We start from the raw sequence: 14,589 nt of genomic DNA, 5'->3' as shown, positions 1-14,589 counted from the left end.
GCCCGGCGGAGCGCAGCGCTCTGCCCGCCCAGCCCGCGCGCGGCGCGGCTCGGCTGTGACGCAGCGCCCCCGACGCGCGACGCGGCCAATGGGACACCGCCCCCGGGGGCGGCGCTGCGCGCTGATTGGTTGGCAGGAGCCGGGCGCTGCGCAAAAACAGCGCACGGAGCGCTGCCCGCTCAGAAACTGCTGGCGGAGATCGGAGCAGCCGGGCCGGGAGCGGAGCCGGGACGGGAGCCCAGCAGCAGCAGCAGCACACAGACACAGGGGCTAGACGCGAAAGCAGCAAGAGAGGGGAAAAAAAAAAATCCCCACCTCGATCGGCACCGCCGTAAAACCAGAGTGATGATGATGATGATGAGCGTACTCATAGCAATAAGAGAAGAGAATGAAAGACCTTTAACAGAAGAGAGAAAAATCTAAAATCCATATATATATATATATATATATAAAGAGGAAATCCTAGGGACATCAGGGAATGAAAGTTTTGGGTAGCTAAGCAGCTCTCTGCCTTCTTTTTCTTTTTTTTTTTTTAATATGAAATTTTTTTGTGGGTGATTTTTTTTTTTTTTTTTTTTTTCAATTTCGCTTTTTCTGCCTTTTCCTTACATCCAAAGAGGGCATGTCCACCGGCTGTTCCCGCAGCATCTACCCTCCAACTCCCACCAGGAAGACAAACCGAGGACAATCTTGAAATACAAAAATTTCCTCCTTGGGATTTGCTGCTGCTGCTGTCTCTGCCGCCACTGCTGCTGCCGCGGTGCAGTGCCAAGACTCTCGGAATAAATAAAAGAGGGCTACTGTGTGTCTCTAGCTACAGCCGCCTAATAGCTATTTTAGTTGGCCGTATATTCCGAAGATCACAGATGAAGTGGGGACGCCTGTCTTCTTCGTTTGGTCAGCGTGTGAAACAATAATACCCGTAACAAAAAGGAGGGAGATGGGGGAGAAAAAAAATCCTAACATGAATCAGAAGAAATAGTATCTAGCACTCCCCCAGCCCCCCAAACCAACCTCTCCCCCTCTCCCTCCCCCGACCCCTCTTCTCTCTCTCCACACGCTTGCAGGCGCGGACACGCGCGCGCGCGCACACAGACACACGGACGCGCGCACACACACACACATACACACACTGTAGTGTGTATTTTCGGAGGAGGAGGAGGTGGCGGTGGCTTTTGGAAGAGGAGGCAGCGGTGGTGCCGGGGAGGGGGGAATCTCTTTCCCCGTCTGGAGATGGTTGTGCTATTCCTCTTTGCCTTGCTCTGGATGGTGGAGGGGGCTTTTTGCCAGCTCCATTACACGGTGCAGGAAGAGCAGGAGCATGGCACGTTCGTGGGGAATATCGCCGAGGACCTGGGCTTGGACATTACAAAACTTTCGGCTCGGCGCTTCCAGACGGCGCCCAACTCCCGCAGCCCTTACCTGGAGCTTAACCTAGAAACCGGGGTACTCTACGTGAACGAGAAGATCGACCGGGAGCAGATCTGTAAGCAGAGCCCCTCCTGCCTGCTGCACCTGGAGGTCTTCCTGGAGAACCCCCTGGAGCTGTTCCGGGTGGAGATCGAGGTGCTGGACATCAACGACAACCCACCCTCCTTCCCGGAGCCCGACCTGACGGTGGAGATCTCGGAGAGCGCCACGCCGGGCACCCGCTTCCCGCTGGAGAGCGCCTTCGACCCCGACGTGGGCACCAACTCGCTGCGCACCTACGAGATCACCCCCAACAGCTACTTCTCCCTGGACGTGCAGACGCAGGGCGACGGGAACCGCTTCGCCGAGCTGGTGCTGGACCAGCCGCTGGACCGGGAGCAGCAGGCGGTGCACCGCTACGTGCTGACGGCGGTGGACGGCGGGCAGCCCCAGCAGCGCACCGGCACCGCCCTGCTCACCGTCAGGGTGCTGGACTCCAACGACAACGTGCCCGCCTTCGAGCAGCCCGTCTACACCGTGTCGCTGCCGGAGAACTCGCCGCCGGGCACGCTGGTGCTGCAGCTGAACGCCACGGACCCCGACGAGGGGCAGAACGGCGAGATCATCTACTCCTTCAGCAGCCACATCTCGGCCCGCGCCCGGGAGCTCTTCGGCATCGCGCCGCGCACCGGGCGCCTGGAGGTGAGCGGCGAGCTGGACTACGAGGAGAGCAGCGTGTACCAGGTGTACGTCCAAGCCAAGGACCTGGGGCCCAACGCCGTGCCCGCCCACTGCAAGGTGCTGGTGCGGGTGCTGGATGCCAATGACAACGCGCCCGAGATCAGCTTCTCCACCGTCAAGGAGGCGGTGAGCGAGGCGGCGGCGCCGGGCACCGTGGTGGCCCTTTTCAGCGTCTCGGACCGCGACTCGGAGGAGAACGGGCAGGTGCAGTGCGAGCTGCTGCAGGGCGACGCGCCCTTCCGCCTCAAGAGCTCCTTCAAGAACTACTACACCATCGTCACCGAGGGGCCGCTGGACCGCGAGCAGCCGGGCGGCGACGCCTACACTCTGACCGTGGTGGCCCGGGACCACGGCGAGCCGCCGCTCAGCACCAGCAAGTCCATCCAGGTGCGGGTGAGCGACGTGAACGACAACGCGCCGCGCTTCAGCCAGCCCGTGTACCAGGTGTACGTGAGCGAGAACAACGTGCCCGGCGCCTACATCTACGCCGTCAGCGCCACCGACCGCGACCAGGGCGCCAACGCCCGCCTCGCCTACTCCATCCTGGAGAGCCAGATCCAGGGCATGTCCGTCTTCACCTACGTCTCCATCAACTCCGAGAACGGGTTTCTCTACGCCCTCCGCTCCTTCGACTACGAGCAGCTCAAAGAGTTCAGCTTCCAGGTGGAGGCCCGCGACGCGGGCGAGGAGCCGCAGCCGCTGGCCGGCAACGCCACGGTGCACATCATCGTGGTGGACCAGAACGACAACGCGCCCGCCATCGTCAGCCCGGTGCCCGGCCGGAACGGCACCCCGGCGCGGGAGGCGCTGCCCCGCGGCGCCGAGCCGGGGTACCTGGTCAGCCGGGTGGCCGCGGTGGACGCCGACGACGGGGAGAACGCCCGCCTGACCTACAGCATCGCGCGGGGCAACGAGGCCGGGCTGTTCCGCATGGACTGGCGCTCCGGGGAGCTGCGGACGGCGCGCAGGGTGCCGGCCAAGCGCGACCCGCAGCGCCCCTACGAGCTGGTGATCGAGGTGCGCGACCACGGGCAGCCGCCGCTCTCCTCCACCGCCGCCGTGCAGGTGGTGCTGGTGGACGGCGCGGGCGAGCGCTCCGGCGGCGGCGGCGGCCCGGCCGCGGGCTCGGGAGCGGGGGGCGGCGGCGGCGGCTCCGGCGAGCATCGCCCCAGCCGCTCCGGAGGGGATAACTCGCTTGACCTCACCCTCATCCTCATCATCGCCCTGGGCTCAGTCTCCTTCATCTTTCTGCTGGCCATGATCGTCCTGGCGGTGCGCTGCCAGAAGGAGAAGAAGCTCAATATCTACACCTGTCTGGCCAGCGACTGCTGCCTGGGCTGCTGCTGCTGCTGCCCCTGCTGCAGCCGGCAGGCGCGGGCCCGCAAGAAGAAGCTCAGCAAGTCGGACATCATGCTGGTGCAGAGCTCCAACGTGCCGAGCAACCCTGCGCAGGTGCCGGTGGAGGAGTCGGGCAGCTTCGGCTCCCACCACCACAACCAGAACTACTGCTACCAAGTCTGCCTCACCCCCGAGTCCGCCAAGACCGACCTGATGTTCCTCAAGCCCTGTAGCCCCTCTCGCAGCACCGACGCCGAGCACAACCCCTGCGGGGCCATCGTCACCGGCTACGCCGACCAGCAGCCCGACATCATCTCCAATGGCAGCATTTTGTCCAGCGAGGTAAGGAGCGGCACCCCCCGGCATCCCACACCCCCGCAGCCCCCGCAGACTGCATCCCCAAGTCATCCCCAAACACCCTTCGCGAAGCTCCCGTCGGGAAAGGCGTCTGCATCCCCAGTCCCGCTCCTTTCCCCTTTAATCCGCCCGCTGCCTCTGCCCTCTTTGCCCTCTCCTGTTTGGGAGGCTTTAGCGACAGGCGGGGGTCTCAGAGGCGATTGCGGGTACACACACACACACACACACACCCCGCTGGCTCCCTCCCGCTCGGGCTTAGCAGCTGTTGCAGCCCCCCCGGTGCCTCTGAAGGAATCTGACCCCGGCTGGGCAGTTTCGGGGTGCAGAGATCCCCTGAGGATCGCCGGCGAGTTGAGAGATGGGGGGTTACAGCTCCGTGCAGAATCTCTCTGCTCAACAAGGCTGAGGTGATGTGGGGTGTAATCACAGGATGCTCTGAAGCAACGCTCTAAACCCATGTCACTTTCCTTCCATTGGGGAGAAACCCCCTTTGGGACTGTGACTATCACTGTAGTTAGGAGGAGCTTTAATTAATTTGTGAATTAGAGGTTATTAATTGATTTGTCTTTACTCTGCACAGCTCTTTATAACCCCAAAGTTTGCAAAGAAAGCAGCAAGAAAAGAGTTTCTGTAAAATTACACACTGAGATTTAATGTCCCCTGCAATCTTGCCTATGTTGTGTTATCTGGTTGTAGAGAATTTTTATCAAAGCCTATACCATGCCATATTACTTTCCCCTTAATCATTTTATGCTGGGCTAGCTCATATATATTGTCAGCACCTCTCTGCCTGTGCACTAGTGTAAACCTCACATTCTCTCTTATACTGAAGCCTGAATGTTGGCCAGTCTGACAAGGGTAGTTTGAATGTTATGTTCTAAGGCATTAAGTTTTGCAGTGAAATTTCTAATACTGATTTGTAATACTGACCATACCTCAAAATGTCTATAAAACTAATGGGTTCTGCTGCCTTTTTGATGACTTGAGGGTATCTCAATGTATTTTCTTTCCTTATGGTGCAATACCAGTGCCATCTAAGTAGTGCACACTCTAGAAATAGTTATGCTAATTCTTTGTGGGAGTCCTTGTGATGCTCAACAGTGTGCACTGTGAGAAAACGTCAGAGTCTTGTCTCAAAAAACTCCAGAAAAAACCCCTCGTGCCTTCCCATCTGTGTGTGACTAAGAGCTGTTTTCCCCCCTTACATTCTAGAAACAGATTTTGCAGGCCTGCTTGCAGCTAAACATTACCATTTATAGTGAATATGGTGAGCTGCTCCCTTGTATATTTTCTGCTGCCGGCTACAGAAATATCAAGAGTTAAAACATCTCCCATTATTCTTTTCTCCTAGACAAAACATCAGCGTGCTGAGCTCAGTTATCTAGTTGACAGACCCCGACGAGTTAACAGGTAGGAGCTCTGCAGCCTTGGTTTCCTCATGCATGCTTTAGCAAGTCTGACTGGAGTGCAGAAATGTGTTTATTGCAGATAGAGCAGGGCAGTAAAGCAGTGGGAAGTCGGGTGTACATAGATGCACGGAATAAGTCAGCATTACGGCTTTTCTAAACCGTTTTCAGAACTGACTGAAAAAAGAACAAAATCTCGGTTTGTATTAGTGTAAAACGTGCTTCAAATACTTAAGAACATGCTACTGTAGGGTTTCCCAGAAAGCATTGTATCACTGATTTAAAGTTCAGCTAACCAGCTTAAGTAAATGCTACCAAATTACTTCTACCCACTAGCTGAAACCCAGGAGTAATAGTAACCCTTGCTGTCCCTTCCAGCCAGGCTCCCAAGGTGTGAAAATTCCTGGTTTTGTGTAAGGTGGGCAGGGCACCTCCCTGGAAGCCGTGCAGCAGGCAGGAGTGGGAGGGGGGGAATGCAGCGCCGTGTTTGGCCATGTGATGGCAGAAGAATGTTTTATGAGCTCCTCTTTCATGTTTATTCTAATGTAAAGATGTTTGTGTGTCCAGTTCTGCATTCCAGGAAGCAGACATAGTAAGCTCTAAGGACAGTGGTCATGGAGACAGTGAGCAAGGAGACAGTGATCATGATGCCACTAATCGAGGTCAATCCTCTGGTAAGTCTGATAAGAGAATGGGAATATTGGATCTTTAACTAGGGAGACTAGAAGAACAGTTACTTACAGAAATATAAGACAGGAGAGGCATGAATAAGGTGAGCATATTTATTGTATGGGAGGCTGGGTTTGCATCAGCTTGCTGCTACAGTTGCCTGGACAAGGAGGCAATTTTGAACCTCTTTTGGTCATGGGGCAGAGCTTTTTTTATTCATTTGGTTGGGAGTGGGAATCGGTGTGTTGTTCACTGGAGCAAAACTTCCTGCACGTTAAAACAAAGTTATTGGTACATTTTATAGTGTGTTTTCTCCTATGGCAGATTTAGAGAGTTTCAAAGCATTAAGCAGTTCTGTTTAGTAGGCACTTCAGCTGGCACAGCAATGAGAAGTGAAGGAGGAGTTCCCAAGGGAAAGAATGAACCCAGTGATTGAATGACAGCCAGACTGTGAGGCTTTTTTTTTTTTTTTTTTTTTTTTTTTTTTTTTTTTTTACCAGGGATCAGTGGAGACACATTGGGTGCTCTGAATGTGTAATACCTTAGAATTTTTGGAGGATGGTCTGTTAATTAATTCAAACTGAGGCCCCATATAGTGCAAGTGGTCTCCATGTTAATAAGAGACTATTAAATACATTTTCTTGACAGAGGAAAGAAAGGCTCTGAAAGACTATGAATCACAGAGGAAATACACACATTGCAGTGCTATGCCCATATGTAGGGCTTGCTGTCTGAGTTCTCATACTGTCAGTTTCCTTCTGAAAGGAACATTTGTTCAGAGCCTGTGCATTAGAATTCACACTCACCCTCGCACTGCATTTTAGCCACAAATGCTGTGCTTTCTTTCCTTCCACAGCCTCCACAGGTCTGGTGCATCTTTGTGCAGCACAGTGCTGTCTTTGCCCTTGTTTCCTTTGTGCTCTGTCACGTACAGAGATTTGCTACAGCAGTGTCATACAAAACACTGTCAGCTCTCCTTTTTGTGTTCTGCCCCGACCCCCACCTTGGCAGATTCGGGGGCAGGGGACCCGGTGCTGTCACAGCAGTGCTGCCTGCTCTGTTAATGTCCCCTCTTTTCCTGCTGCTGCAGTCCCTGTGCCCTTAACGATGGGAAACCCAGGCACCAGGGGAAGGGGAGGCTGCCACAGGGCCTCTTTCTATTGCTGCAAGTCATTAATATGCAGACCTAATGAGACTTGAGAAGAGCCAAGAGTCTCTGGAGCTCCCTGCTTCTTGCAGGGCTTCATGCTAAGTGAACAGAGTGTCTATTTTGTGTCTGGGAACCTGACAACAAACCAGGTCTTGCCAGAAGTTTACATCTGAACACAGAGCCTCTTTCATTTTTGGCCTATATATGGAGTATGATTTATTATTGTTCCAAAAAGCCATGTATTTAGCCTCCCCCCACCCTTTCTTTTGCACTGTTTCTGATGCAGCAATCAGGGCTACTGAGTTATAAAAAGCTCTCTCTCCTCCTGCCCCCACTGCATTCCTGATTTTTTTCCCTCTTTTACGCATTTTACTGCAGCAGTCATCTCCATGAACATTTCAATCAGCTTAGTCCCTCAACATAATGAACCATAATAACCAAACAGGAGAGAAAAGAATAAACATCTGCAGAAGGGGTTGGATTTGACTGATGGTGGGAATATAATCATATAGTTGCACATCAACTGCAAGCTATTTTCTTTTAGATGCATTCTGTGCTGTTATTGTTGTGCCTCTGTTCTTTATTCTTTCCCTCCATTTTAAAAGTAGACTATGAATACTTGTCATATTTGGCATTGATCCTCAGTGGGGCAAATCCTTCACTTCTATTTTATCAAATAGTGGAGAAAAACTATTCTCTACTTTTAAATGATTTCAAATCATTTAAGAATCTGATGTGATTTGTAAGCATCTTTATCCTCAGTGGTGATCACATAGTAAGTAATGAAAGCTGACAATTGGTCTTGGTCTACTCACAATTAGTAGTTTGAACTAAAAACTCAGAATACACCAATTTCATATATTGGTGCTGAGACTTCAAAATAATTTGCATATACCATATTTTTAATGGTAGTCTCAAATAAATATTTCAATACAAATCTCTGTATAAACTGCTTTAATCTTCTACACATATATTATATACTTTTCATGTAAGTTTTGGGCTGAATCATGCTGTCTTGATGCAAAGAATGTGCCCTTTAAGCTCAGTGATGACAAGATATTTTGACATAAAACCTTCACTCTTCCTATTACCTTTTAGTGATGAATTTTATGGGAGGAAAAAAGAAGCATAAATCATGCTTGACCTCAGATGTCTGGAGGAAATATGGAGGGAAAGCCTTCTCAATTGTTTTGGTCATTCTGATGCTCTGTAATCAATGACTTCTAAATTACTGAAGGAAAACACACTGATTGATAACATGGCAGCAGTTTGGGCTGTTTTCTTTCCAAGATATTACCTGATACTATGCAGCATCATCTTTGCTTTCAAAAGCATCTAAAATTATTTAGTGGGTAATTCACCCTGGCAGACAAAACTCATTCCTCACCAGTTTTAGTCAGCAGCATGTTCTGCTGGCAAAACATCTTTTTACTGTTCAGCACAGGACTTCTGTCACTAGTGAACAATCCTGTGGCACACAAGTAGCTGTTCTGTAGTAGTCCATTGCCATCCAAACTGGGTGTCATGGTCAGTTATTAACTGGGAAGAAACATGTAGGATGAAAATTTATCACACTTTCACAGCTTCATCTTGCACAATTATTGAGTGAAAATTCTGACCTATGCTGTTCTGTTCTACAGTGTTTTCTTGGGTTTTTAATTGAACCATAATTCACCTTTTCACAAAATAGATTTAAAAGTAGTTTAATAATTTTTAAATGTGCTGAAATGCATGTAAAGTTTTCTTATTTTTCTCATTAAAGTGCCACATTAATGCCTCATAATTATTCATATTTTTCACCTTCATTAAGACTGATGGAGTACTAAAATACTGTCATCTACTTTTGGCAGGGAATGGCAAGGAGGGAGATGCTCAAGATCCTAATTTTTTTGTGTATTGAATAGTTATTTCATTGATTGAGTTAGTAATCTAAGCTTTTTGAAAAAATGACTTTAAAAAGGTGAAGGAGTACAAGAGTTTTTTGGCAAACAGAGGAGTGATTTCTCAGACCCCAGGTTCTAATGACCTGTGCCCTTCTTTGAAAACTGTTGAGAGAAAAGCTGCTACTTGTTATGGAACAAACACAACTCACACAACACTTGTACCCCTTACCAACACACTGTATTTCAGCTGTGTTCTGTAGGAGTGACTCTCAAGCGTGAGGTTAGTTTATTTCCCATGGCTGATTAAATTCTTGGCCTCCCTTGTGAAACTGCCAGCTTGGGTGCCAATTAATACTCTGCATGTGTGTACATTTAAATTGTATGATTAGACACCTGTCCTGTAAAATTTGGACTCGTGCCACCAACTTATTTCATATAGCTGCCCTACTTGGCTTTTCCAAGCAGAGTCCTTCACAGTATTATCCTTTTTTTTTTTTTTTCTTTTTTTCATGGAATTGGAACAATGTCTCAGAGGCACTTCAGCTTTTTTTTGATCTGTTTTTGAACACTTTACACTGGTGGCTGGCTGAAACCTGAAATTAGGCTTCTCCTGGTGGATTTTATGAAGGGAACTGCTAAGGGTCTAGTGCAAAGGCACAGGGTGAAACACTGGCTCACACCTTTTCAGTATAGATTAGCTGAACACCAAGAGAGTTCATTATGGCAGAAGAGCTGCAATATTTCAGTGTCCATGAGGAGAAGAATAAGAGAAGTCAGAAGAAGAACTTTAGTGATAAATGGACAGAGAAAACCAGTATTTCCTCTGAGCCTATGCAGACTGACAGCTAAATCCTGTTTTGAAGATCACTTGGGCAAAAAGTCTATCTCAGACAAAGTGAGAGTGAACATGAAAATGACTTAGAAAAGTGCTTTGACTAAATTTAAGTGCTATTTCTAATTTTTTTGTTGAATTTTTTCTCCTTCCTTGGTCTGCATGCTTAATACTGTTCACATCTCAGTGGTCCAGATAGGCCTTTGAAGCTGAGATTGGGAAGAGCTGAATATTGAAGATATTTGAGTCTTTCTCCGTGTTCTGATGTAGATGAAGTCAATTTTATCCAGGGCAGCACACCAATTATATAGCAAGAAAGAGTGGTAATAACTCTGTTTCATAAAGTCCAATTCTTCAGTAGATAACTGCAAAGTAGGTTAACACCATTATCCTTATTACAAAACATGAATCATGGGAAAATGAGCAAGTTGCTCATTGATAATGTAACCAAATGGATATATTATGGATAGTTGTTCTGGGAAGGGAGCTCTGAAAAGATCTGGTTCCCTACATCACATCTATCTCAAATCTAACTAGAGCAGAAGAAATAAAAATGTAATTTTTTTCAAAGTAAAAGGCAAGGTTCTGAAAAAGAAAATCCACTTGTTGGGGAAAACCCCTTCCCGATAATGGTATTGCAAAAATACTTTGTCAGCATTTAATTTGTTTGGGTTGTTTTGTTTGTTTGTTTGTTTGTTTTTTTGTTACATCTTTTACTCAGTAATATGTATGCAAGTGTTCTCTTGTTCCTCTTGGTGTATGGTTCATCTCCCTTAATTAATTTGAAAAAAGGACATGTTGTTTAAAAATGGGTTTAGGCCTAATTTTTTGCCCTGACAAAACAGTCTTTCAAACCAATTAAAATTCACAGAGAACTTTTGATTTTCTCCTTTTGAAATATGAAAAGGAAGCAAATTGGGAACATGCTTCCAAAATGCAGTGCTGCCAAGTATCTGATTCAAAGCACCTGAGTTGAGGTAATTCAGATATCAAACTTAATAAACATGTTTCTTAGTTTTTGGCAGCTTTTGAGGGAGGGACAGGAGTTTATTTTCCTTGAAAATCTGCAAAGTCTAGTTGTGGGAGAGCTCATACTGCTCTGGTAAATAAGACTTGAGCAAATAGGAGTGAGCTGGTGGCCTTTGCCATGAGTTGTTATATTTATACTGCTTCTGGGATAGTGCAGTGCTTATCACTGTCAGAACTTCAATGCACTATGCTGTTTTTATCCACAAATAGAGCATTTGAAATTTGTTATTCAGAGTCGCTTTTAAAATCTCAGTTTATCTGTATGTAAGGTCTAAGGGAAAAATACAAAGCATTTTTCTTTAATGTGGACTTGTAATTATGATGGATAGTCCAGTTCAGAAGGATCATATATATATAATATGTATATATATATAACCAGATTTATGAGGGAGATGAGATGGAAATATTAAACTGCTGAACATTTTGCTATAAATCAAGAATATGATTCTTGAGGTATGAAGGGGTTCTGTGCTGAATGTCTTACTTCTTCATCCTGGTATGTCCTTCCTTCTTGGAAAACAGCAAATAACCCTCACCCTTCCTCAATCCTGAGTTAAATGTTTTTCAATTGGAACCAGAAGATTCTATACTGTGACCCACAGGAAAAAGGTGGTGGAAGAATAGCCAGCATTCATACCACAGGCAGTGTAAATTGCATGGCTGCACAGGGATTTTGAAAATAAGCTGCTAATTTGAATTTCTTTTCTGTCAAAATACTAAACCCAAGGGCTTGGTTCTGCACCTGTTAAACTCTTAGGGACTGTTGTGACTGATTGAAGCTGGAACAATTCCTAACCCTTGCCTCTCTGAACATTTTGTCCCCATTCTAAACAAGCATTTACATTTAGCTATGTCTTCCAGCAGAGTATATTAAAATTCCAATGTATATAATTTTTTTTTCTATTTGCAAGTTCTTCTCTCTAAAAGGGAAAAAGTTTGCAATGCAAGCTCACATTTCATATCCCCTACATTCATTACTTTGTTTATTCAAAATCCTGATTTATGGTGGCTATAACATCCCTTTTATAATAAGCTGTTATATAATACTATTCAGTGCACTGCAGTAGACAAGCAGTATTCAAAAGGGAACAAAAAAATATTTGGATAGAGACATTTTGCAGTTTAGCAGCTGATGTGAGAACAAAATAGTAAAATGGAGGGTAATTTTCCAGGTGAAATAAAGATCAGTGAAGGGATAAAAAGGGTATATATATTTGAATGCATATAATTAAAAAAAAAACTTCCAATCTTTCCCTCTCCATAGCCTAAATAATATAATTTAATATTTACCCTTCAGTTTTTCTTTCTCCTACTGTCTTTCAGGAAAGGTTGAATGAATATGGTCACTGGTACATTATCAGCAAAATGGAACTGTAATAATTTTCTTATTAAATGTAGGGCTCTTTGTTTTTTACATGTAGCTTTGCCAAGAAGTCTGCAAATTGAAATAACCATTTTGTATTTATTGTCCCTTAAATCTTTGGAAAGGCAAAAAAATATTTTTCTTCAGACATTTTGATACACAAGATACACACACACTCATGGTTTTATAGACATTGTTAAATACTAATTTCTTTCTGGGAAGCCTGCATCTAAATATTTTTTTTCAATCTTTAATAGCTCCTACTACTACAGAATTTATTTTTGCACTATTTTTCTCCTTGCCTGATGATCTTCATGTGATTCCTTAAGCATATCTGCAGTTCACATTTGCATTCTTCAACAGTTCACTGATCAGAAATTTATTTTCAGGCTTCTGCATGCCAATTATCAAGGCAAGCTTCTAATCGAAACTGGACCTGGCATTGTATATTGCTTAATTTAAAATTAAAAAGTCATTACAAAGTGAGATTACTCTGAGATAAAAAGCTTTTATTTCTCATTTCCTCATTATTTTTTTTTTTCTGTCTAAATGATTGCCTTTCTTACTCAAGAACTTGTTGATAGCTCATAAACATTGTTCCTTTCTGCAGAGACTGGTTTGGGGTTTTTTTGTAGTGTGAGATATTACATAAAGATTATTAATATAATTCAAATTATAGTTCAAAACTGTGGTAGAATTCTTAATACTAATCCTCACACTGATGATCAAGCTAATCCAGTTCTTTACAGTGTTGGCTGGAAAATGAGCTACATTACATAAATCTTATTACAGAATCACAGAATCAGCTAGGTTGGAAAAGACCTTTGGAATCCAACCTGTGCCCTAACACCACCTTGTCAGCCAGGCCATAGCACTGAGTGCCACATCCTTACAGTTCTAAAAACTTAAAACACCTCCAAGGGGCAGTGACTCCACCACCTCCCTATTCTGATGCCCCATCAACCTTTCTGTGAGGAAATTCCTCCCAATGTCCAGCCCAAACCTCCCCTGGCACAGCTTAAGATTACAGCTGTTCAAATTTTTTTTCCTATTTCTGGTACAAGTAGTGTCATTTTCTTGTAATTCTAATGAAATGCTTGTAAATGCAATGTTTATAACAGATTCAGTTCAGTTATGACAAATGCCTAAGATGCTCAGTTCTCTTTATATGTACAAGAAAAAGAGGTTTGTTTTTTTTTTTTTTTTTCTAACCATTCTGCTTTTCTGTGTGATGTTGAAGATTTTATTGGTTTAACCCAAACAGCAGCTAAGCACCACAAAGTGGCTTGCTCATTTTCCTGGGCCCAGTGGGATGGGAAGGAGAATCAGAAAAAAAGTAAAACCTGTAGGCTGAGATAAGAATAGTTTAACAATTGAAATAAATATAATAATAAGAAAACAGAGAAAGAGAGAAGTATGAAATTGAAGACAGAGAAGTGATGCACACTACACTTGCTCAGCAGCCACTGACTGATGCCCAGCCCCTCCCTGCCAGCTCTCCCAGTTTATGTAGTGGAAATGATGCTCTCTGGTATGGAACAGCCCTTTGGCCAGCTCACATCAGCTGTCCTGGCCATGCTCCCTCTCAGCTTCCTGTGCATTTCCTCACTGGCAGAGCATGGGACACTGAAATGTCCCTGTGTTAGTGTAAGCACTACTGAGCAACTACCAAAACATTGATGTGTTACCAACATTATTCTCATATTGAATCTAAAACAGCGCACTGTGCCAGCTACTAGGAAGAAAATGAACTCTATCTCACCCAAAATCAGGACAAACTGACTTGGAGATGCTGGTATTTATTTTTAACTCTGTCCCTGTGATTTCATACACCATTCCTCTCAAAACAAGTATAATCCAACGATTTAGTGACTCATAGCCAGGAAATATTACTTTGGAAGGCTGATCTGAAAGTAGTCAAAAGCAGCATAGCTTGTCATTTGAGATCTTAATAGCATTAAAGGATTTGTAAGCAAACAGTTTTGTGTTGGCATGGATAATTGTTTGCTTATATAGGGGAAACATTAACAATTTTTTCGATAGTCACATCACACTGGACTGCATCTGCCTTTGTACTGCTAATTGCAGTAATTTATTATAGGGTTCTGTCCCATTTCTTGGAGGACATGATGATAGGAAGGACTGCTGCAGCAGCAATGACAACTGTCTCTAAAAGTGATGCAATGATTGAATAGATTCTCCTGATCACATGAAAGCTCAATTCCTACTTTGTAACATCTGCTTTTAATATCAATAGGCTCCATCTCTATAGTGATGTACGCAGGTAGTTCCTTTATAGGACTCATTAATGTTTCATTTCATAAATGAAATATCTGATTTCTAAAGGCAGACTTTTAATTTCTTTGGGCAGAGACACATTTATGTAGAAGCAATTTCTTCATGTTCTTGAG

General features: G+C 45.5%; 1 protein-coding gene across 8 annotated transcripts in view; it reads left to right on the top strand.

Annotated features, from left to right (window-relative positions):
* The first annotated feature begins 217 nt into the window (after positions 1 to 217).
* The window catches only part of PCDH10 (protocadherin 10), a 33,955-nt gene continuing 19,583 nt past the window's right edge, over positions 218 to 14,589 (top strand). For 5 of the 8 annotated variants that reach the window (XM_079306694.1, XM_079306693.1, XM_079306692.1 and 2 more), the window contains exons 1-3: positions 218 to 3,831; positions 5,198 to 5,256; positions 5,820 to 5,926. In XM_079306694.1, coding sequence (XP_079162820.1) covers positions 1,234 to 3,831; positions 5,198 to 5,256; positions 5,820 to 5,926 — 2,764 coding nt within the window. In that variant the 5' untranslated portion in view covers positions 218 to 1,233. Of the gene's footprint in view, positions 3,832 to 5,197; positions 5,257 to 5,819; positions 5,927 to 7,011; positions 8,295 to 8,921; positions 9,244 to 12,567; positions 12,627 to 14,589 lie in introns of those variants that run through there. The other 3 variants (XM_079306697.1, XM_079306696.1, XM_079306695.1) reach the window with 3 other exon arrangements.

The sequence above is a fragment of the Erithacus rubecula genome, assembly GCF_903797595.1.
Source record: "Erithacus rubecula genome assembly, chromosome: 5".
NCBI lineage: Eukaryota > Metazoa > Chordata > Aves > Passeriformes > Muscicapidae > Erithacus > Erithacus rubecula.
This window is presented reverse-complemented; position numbering and strand designations above follow the sequence as displayed.